Source organism: Microtus ochrogaster, linkage group LG3 (assembly GCF_000317375.1).
Source record: "Microtus ochrogaster isolate Prairie Vole_2 linkage group LG3, MicOch1.0, whole genome shotgun sequence".
In the NCBI taxonomy this organism is placed as follows: Eukaryota; Metazoa; Chordata; class Mammalia; order Rodentia; family Cricetidae; genus Microtus; species Microtus ochrogaster.
Window position 1 is genome coordinate 29066618 of NC_022029.1, and position 8629 is coordinate 29075246.

The 8629-nt window shown below is 37.8% G+C and overlaps 1 protein-coding gene across 1 annotated transcript; it reads right to left on the reverse strand.

Annotated features, from left to right (window-relative positions):
- Positions 1 to 1076: 1076 nt before the first annotated feature.
- Positions 1077 to 2021, reverse strand: LOC102000824 (olfactory receptor 1073-like). The gene has a single exon (XM_005360739.2). The coding sequence runs from the start codon at positions 2010 to 2012 to the stop codon at positions 1077 to 1079; it is 936 nt and encodes a 311-aa protein (XP_005360796.1). The 5' UTR covers positions 2013 to 2021.
- Between the last annotated feature and the right edge of the window lie 6608 nt (positions 2022 to 8629).

An 8629-nucleotide genomic window follows, 5' to 3' on the forward strand; every position in this document is an offset into this window, starting at 1 on the left:
CACTGGGATTTGTCTCTACTGCATGTACTGGCTTTTTGGGATCCTGTTCTATTTGGATGCATACCTTCCTAAGCCTGGATGTAGGGGGGAAGGGCCTTGAACTTCCCACAGGGCAGGGTATTTTGCCTTCTCTTAGGACTGGAGGGTGTGGAGGGAGGGTGTGGGGGGAGCGAGAGGGAAGTGGGAGGAGGGGAGGAAGTGGAAACTTTGACTTGTATTATTTATAAAGTAATAAAAAATTAAAAAAATATTTTCAAACAAATTTATGTCTTTTGACATAAATGTGGGCTTTTTAAAATATGTGTTATTTGTGACTGAAAACAATGTTGAGAAAGTGTGAAAGTTGTAGAAGAGAACATTAGGTGCTGGGAGAAGCAGCATGCTTACAGGTGAATTACCTACTTCACAGAAAAATTGAAATCAAATAAATGAAAACTACAGCAAATACATATAAGCAACAATCCCTGCTTCTGTCATCTTGCCCCAAAATGAAATTTCTCTTCTATTAATTCTTTGGGAGTTTTACATGTTTTGGTCATATGAGGCCCCTTCTTCAGTTCTTTACAGATCTACCTCCCCATTTCATATCTATACAAATTTGTGTCCTTTTATTTTTAAACCCTTTGAGACTAATTTGTGCTGCCCAAATACTCTTGCATGTGTGGCCTTCCACTGGAGAATGATCAACTTACCAGAGTATACACTTTTAGCAAAAACTGTCTCTCCTTTTCCAAGCAACTAAAAATAACGACACCACTTGTGGTGGAATTGTGTGCCACCTCCCCTCTCTTTGCTTAGGTTTGGTCTGACTTGGATTTGTACAGATTTTATGTGTAATTTTGTAACTTCTGTGAGTTCATATATGCAGATGTCTTGTTGGGTCAAGAAGACAATGTTCCCTTGTAGTATTCCACTGCCTCAGGCTCTTATACTTTTATCCTTTCTTCCAAAATGATCCCTTAGCTTTGGGAGTGTGTTTGGTATACATGTTCAAGAGAAAGAGAATAAGAGATTTCAGAATGTTCAGCTCTTAAACTGGAATTTCTTGTTTTAAAACATAAGACCCAAGACAGTAATCACTTTTCTAGTTTTTCTCTCACAACGTTCTTCAGAGCTCTCTTGATGTCGTTGTTCCTCAGACTATAGATGAAGGGGTTCAGCATGGGGGTGACTACAGTATACATCAATGAGGCTATTGCAGTGGAGTGTGAGTTTTGGGTCACAGCAGAACTGAGGTACACTCCCAGAAGGGTACAATAGAATAAGGAGACAACAGAGAGGTGAGATGCACAGGTGGAAAATGCTTTGAACTTCCCCTGTGCTGAGGAGATTGCACATATGGAGGACACTATCTTGCCATAAGAGTAAAGGATGCCAGCGAGACAACCACCACCCAGGAGTGCAGCTAAAACATTCATTACCATATCATTTAAAAAGGTATCAGAACAGGCAAGGTGAACCAGCATACTAAGTTCACAGAAAAAATGTGGAATTCGCACATCAGCACAGAATGAGAGCTGCAGCACCAGGGAGCTTTCTAATGAAGAATTCATGGAGCTTGTGATCCAAGACACCAGAACTAGCGACACACAGAGCTGAGGTGTCATAATGCTTGTGTAGCGCAGAGGGTGACAGATGGCCACAAAGCGGTCATAAGCCATTACAGCCAGGAGGAAGTTATCTAGCCCTACAAATAATGAAAAGAAGTAAATTTGCATGATGCATCCTTCATATGTTATGGCCTTGTGGTGTGCATAAACATTCACCAGCATCTTTGGGATTGTAGTGGAAGTTAGGCAAATGTCCACAAAGGACAGGTTGCAGAGGAAGAAGTACATGGCTGTATGCAGGTGGACGTCTGAGATCGTGGCCAGGATGATGAGAAGATTCCCCAAAACGGTCACAAGGTACATGGAGAAGAGGAGCCTAAATAAAAAGGGCAGCAGTTCTGGGTCTTCTGAAAGGCCCAGGAGGAGAAACTGTGAATTTTGAGTATCATTTTGCTGTTTCATGTGCTGTGACTGCTGGAAAAGACAGAAATAATAAGACTGCTATGGCATGCACACTAATACCAAAATATAAAAACCACAATATAATAAATACATGTGAAGAATAAAGTCCCCACAGGCAAAACATAAGAAAGAAAACAGTCACAATGGCTGTAGAATTCACAGGGATTACTGCATAATGAGATCTCATCATTGCGAGAAACATGAAGATACTTAGACAAAGTAATGCTCCTAATGTATTGGTGGATTCACTTGTCTATAGTCAGGACTACAGGTTATTTGTGTAGCTTATCAGGAAGTGTGTGTATGTGTGTACGTGTGTGTGATGGGTTTCTTAATGACATTTTCATTCAAGTATTTATTCACTCTGATTACATCCAAGTGTACTGTCCTATGTTCCTCCTCTTACACCCAATTAGTCACCTTCCTTCTCCAAAATAGTTGTTAAGAATACTTGGCTGCAGCTGCACTGATGGCTCAGCAGGAAGTGCACAGACTCTAGTAGTAAACCCAGGTTTGATTTCCATCACCCACATTGTGGCTTACATCTGGAACACCAATTCCAGGGATAGGAACCCCTCCTCTGACCTCTGTGGAACACATATGGGGCACATACGTACAAGCAGGTAAAACACTCACACATCAAAATAAATGAATCTGAACATTAAAAAAATAGGAAAACCTGTGTTTTACTTTCTTTTTCAGACCTTGCACACCCAAATCATGCCCCCTTTAATGCAGCTGCTTGGGGGTTAAACAACACGGTGGAGCCATGATCCACTTGGATCTCAGGATGCCTGTGTAATCAAAATGTTGCAAAATCCCACCCATGTGCATGAGATAGTTACATCAGTCAATCTCATAAAGTTATGAATAGAAAGGTGGCATACGTGGAGAGAAGGAAATGAGGGCCTTATTTGGATGGATGTCACCTTTCAGTTATATCAGCAGAATAACTTGCATATACCTGTAAATGCACACAATGCCTGTGCGAAGCATGGCAATATGCACTTTAAATTCTGCTATGTGGATTAGCCTTGGCCAGGATTTCTGTCATATAAAATAACAACAAGGGTCAGCAAAATGGCTCGGCAGGTAATGGTGTCATCATGCTTGATGAACTGAGTTCCCTCCTGAGATCAACATAATGGAAGAAAAGAACTGACTCCTACCAGTTGTTCCTTGACATCCACACATGAACCATGGCCTGTGCGCGTGCGCGCGCGCACACACACACACACACACACACACACACACACACACACTTAAAAAAAAGGAAAGACACTGTAAAATAAATAAGTAATACCAGGGAACTAGGAGGTGATGCTGTGTCTATAGCATGGCTCACAATGATAGGACTGCACAGGTCTGCAATATGCCTCACCTTATCTCACTGCACACATTACACATAGACAGGATTTAATATTCCAATAGAGCTGTTTACCTCAGAAGCAAAAGAGGCAGCACAGAGTTGAAGAATCCACTGTACCTGGAAAATCTTAATATTTCAGCATCACGCAAATTTTTTCACCTTTCTCGTACATGCTAAAAAAACCATTCTGATGAAAACATGTAAATGAATTTTAGTTGAGTGTAAAAGACTGTGTTGTGAAAATGCCTTCTTGGGAACTCCTCTTGAGCTCAGGAGTTCTTTCTCACTTTTCTGTAATATAGCTTCATTTGGTCTGCTCAAAAGAAAAGACTATGTTGTATAAAGTGGCAAGAGATGATTGCTATAGAGAGACTGAATCAGCCACAAAAGGCAAAACTAGTTTTAAAGAAAAACAGACATGAAAAAATCTACTAAAGGCATAAAAAGCTGTTACTACTGATAACATAGTAGATCTCCCTAGGATAAGAAGTATCAGGGTGATGAGTGTTGCAATGACTTCCTGGCAGAGTACATTACTCAAGATTTAGAACATTTCATATATCTGCCTTATACCCATACATATATATGCACACAAAAAACTAGGTGGGACTCTTCAAACACTGAGAGAGAACAACAAACAACAAAACAAAACCCTCCATTTCTCAATTTGTTGAAAGAATGAAAAGACACAAATATTTAGTTAGTGTCTATACAGAGAATTTGTGAAAAACAAAAAAACCAGAACTTTTTAAATGTGCGTAAGGATGCTAACAATCCCCTATCTAGTACCAGTGGAAGGGAAGAATCAAAGCATAAAGTCCTTGTATTGTCTCTCTATTGTCCCTCTTACCTATCACACAGCATGTGACACTGAATTTTTAGTGTGATAGAAGACACTGGGCAACGTGTGTCTCAGAGACATCTGTGTTTAATGAAGCAATCAACAGTCTGATGTTTGTATCAAATATGGCAATGGGATAAACCAAGATGCATGTTTCCAAAACACTCTAAGAACCCTCTTAACTTCACTGCACACACATCCACACCTAGTGTCACAGGTCCTCCTCCACAACTGCAAAAGCCTTTATTTGTTCTATCATAATTCTATGTGAAATACTTTGTGCTTCCTCTCTCTCTATTCAGTCTGATGCAATCATTTCCCCATTACCATCCCGTTTTCAAAAATTATGCATGCATTAGAGTCTAAAGGATGCTTCTGTTGCTTATACATGAAATAAGTTTCCTGTTGAAGTAAGCAAAACAAAGCAAGATAAAACAAATTTCTAACCCCTCAACCCAACACTAGGGTGGCTGGCCTCTTGGGGGCATCAGGTACATTTTATGATCTTCCATTCTTCATACACCACTGCTGATGCACTTACTCAGACTCGACAGGAAGTCTGTGAAACTCCCTATATAGAGGTCTTGATTCTTCCCTGATGGCTTTTTGCAACTCTGCTCCAGAAAAGACTTTGAGAGTGAAGGAAGCAGTTGTCTCTAATCCATAGACGGACTGCAAATAGGAATAGTTTAACCTGTCCATCTGAGAATTGTTTCCTACAAGGGGTGATGCCTTTGTTGCTCCCTGTATGCTCATTAGGCACAATTCCAAGCTCTATGGAGCTAACTGATTTCCCTGGGGAGCAATGGCCTGAGCAGAAAAGAATTTTTTCTGTCATGTTTTATTACCGTGAGACCTAGTAAGAAACAGGCAAACCCAGTGCTTATCACTTACTCCTTCACAAATCTGCCTTTCAGAAAGCAAACTTCCTTAGCATGTTTGCCTAACCATCACTTTCAATTGTCTTTCCTAACTTGAATTCTCAAGACTTGAAGTGTGGATGGCACACATCTTCGTAGACTTGGAGGGTGCTATTTGTCTTCATCAAGGGAGAGAAACATCATTAATAAGCTATGAGAAGCTACTGTAATGCTCAGATTCATGAAGGTTTTTACAAGGTATTTAGGAGATTTACAGTAGGAATATAAATTCAGGACTGTCATTTATTCCTCGATTTATGAAAAATTTGGTAAGTATAAGAGCCTTGTTTAGAGAATTTATTCTCCATGGGCTAGTTAGAATGTCCTATCATTTAGTTTAGATACATATCAATAATAAAGATACAGAATATAATGCATGTGTGTTTAATAATAGTGTGAACTAATTTTCCATCTGCAGAAATAAGGTTCAGGGACTAGAGCCATACCATTCCGAATATACACACTCTGGTTTATTCATGGAACCTAAGCAGAAACACATCTATTCAGTACTAGGATTGGAGAGTGCCTTGAAATACTAGATGCTGTAGGCTTATTTTTAAAATAAATAGTTTTCATAGACTTTAAATATGAAAATGGTACTCTGAGAGGGCAAGAGAAGAACTGGGAAATGTTTACTGAGAATGCTCTCATTCTCATGCTTTAGGTTAGAATTTGTCCTAGATTTGTCCTAGAGGGGCTCAATCTTTCATGAGACATTTAGTCACACAGAGTAAATGCAGGTTTTTATAAGTGGGGAGTTTGTGCTGTACCTAATGGGTAGTTGTTAAGATCCTTCTTAGACTCGTGTATAGGTAGCACAGCTGCAAGAACCAGGGAGGTTTTGAAGAATTGTTCTAGCCCAGAACATCAAGTCGAGCATTAAGTACATAGCCAACACACCCAGCTACGAAACATTCTTATTAATTCTTTATTTCATGCACACTTGCAATGTATTTTAATTTCTTCCCTTTCCCACATTTAACTTCCTTGAGTTCCACTTCCACCCTTCCAGTCCCCTAAACGTCATTTCCTCTTTATCTTTTTATAACTCACTGAATATGAATATTACCCTATACTAATGGGCTATCCACTGGAGCATGGTAAACCTATCAGGTGTGATGTTCACTGACTCTTTCCCCCAGGAGACTTTGATAGCTCCTCAGTGAGGGCTATGAGTTCTCTTCATGCTGTAATTTTTTTGGCTGAACCTAGTGCAGGTCTTTTGCAGGTAACATTAGCTTATGCATTCCTGAATGCAGCAGACTTCTCAGAGCCCACAGGGTTCAAACAATGTGCATTCTGTCTTTCCTTTTCTGAACTATTTTACTCAATGGAATTGCTTCTGATTACATATATCATGTTAGAGGTACTTCATGTGTTTTTATAGCCCACTTACAACTGATTGATGTATCTCATTTCCTTTCCTGTGCATCCGTTGACCTCAGTGATGGATTCTGTATCTCAGCCATTTTGAATGATGCTGAAAAGAAGATGCAAATGCAGAATCACTTTATGATACTAGTTTCATTCCTTTGTTCATAAAAATGGAGTCATTTCTGGATCACACAGATCTCCATTATTGAGTCCCAGAGCTGAAGCTCCTCTTTAAAATGCAGATATTTTAAACAACAGATGAATCCTTCCAACTCTGTCAGTTTTGATTTTACATGGTCAGATGTTGGACTTAGTAGCTCAGTTTTTGCTTTTTCAATTTTAAACTTAGCTTTTGTAGAATTTCCACAGGACAAGAAATAAGTTACATACTTTGGCTTTGTAAGGTTTAAGTGCAAACTATGTAATTTATAAAGACAGTACCTAGTGTGTAGTAGATGTTCATAAATGGCAGGAAGTGTGGCTATTTTACTGTATCTTGTTTATTAAGTTCACTGTGCCCACCTCAGATTAGAGCTGGAAATCAACAACAACAAAAAACTTACTAACTCATAGAATATGAACCAACTGAATTCACTACTGAATGAAAATTCATCAAGACAGAAATTAAGAAAGAAATTAAAACCTTTTTAGAACTAAATGAAGATGAAAAATCAAATTATCCAAACCCATGGAACATAATGAAGGCAGTTCTAAGAGGCAATTTCATACCACTAAGTACCTATATAAACAAATGGGAGAGATCTCTTACTAGTAATTTAACATCAGATATAAAAGCTACAGAACAAAAACTAGAAATCACAATAAAAAATAATAGATGGAAAAAATAAACTTTTGGATGAAATCAAAGAAATAGAAACTAAAAAAAAACAATATAAAGAATCAAGAAATCAATGAGTTAATAGTTTGAGAAAATCAATAAGATAGGCAGGAAGAGACTATCCAGTCAACAAAATTAGATATGAAAAAGGGTACATAACAACAGAAACTGAGGAAATCCAGAGAATCAAGAAGACATACTTGAATATTCTCTCTTTTTCTGTTTTATATGGTGCTGCAGTTGGAACCCAAGTTTTACATGGTGGATGAACAGTACACCACTGAGCTACATTCCCAGCCTTGAGCACACACTTTAAAAATCTGCACCCCACCAAATAGAAAAATATAAACAAAATCAATAATCTCGATATAAATCACCTACCAAAATTAAATCAAGATCAGATCAGCAATTTAAACAGACCTATAACCCCTAATGAAATAGAAGCAGCAATTAAAATCTCCCAATAACAACAAAAAAATTCCAAAGATAGATGGTTTGAGAACAGAATTCTACCAGAATTTTTAAGAATTAATGCCAATACACGTCAAATAATTCCACAGAAATAAAAACAGAATGAATATTGTCCAATTCTTTTTATGAGGCCACAGTTACTCACTTTGATACCTAAACCACCTGAAGACCCAACAAAGAGAGAATTACAGACCAATTCCCTTATGAAAATGGATGCAAAATTCTCAGTAAAATAATTAAAACAGAATATAAAAACATATAAAAATATCACCTAACATAATCAAGTAGGCCTCATCCTAGTGATTCAGAGATGGATCAATATTCATAATTCAATAAATGGAGTCCACCATAAAAACAAACTGAAAGACAACCACATGATCATTTCATTAGATGCAGAGAATGACTTTACAATGTCCAGCACTCCTTCATGATAAAAGTCTTGGAGAGATTAAGGATATAATGAACAAACATCAGTATAAATAAAGGTAGTTTATACACATCCAGACAATACCAAGATAAATTGAGAGAAACTAAATCATTTTTCTTAAAATCAGGAACAAGAATAGGTCACCTAATCTCTCTATATCTACTCAACATAGTTCTTTGAGTCTTAGACCAATAAGAGCTGGAGGAGATCAAAGGGGTACAAACAGGAAGGGAAGAAGTTATAATATCCTCATTTGTAGATGATCTTATAATATATTATAATATACATATTATAATTTATCTGTCTATTTATCTACTTATATATCCCTATAATTTCTACCATAAAACTACTATAGCTGAGAAACACCTTTGTCGATG

What these genes read in the sequence shown, in the direction of transcription:
- LOC102000824 (XM_005360739.2), bottom strand. Translation starts at nt 2,012, where the DNA reads ATGAAACAGCAAAATGATACTCAAAATTCACAGTTTCTCCTCCTGGGC.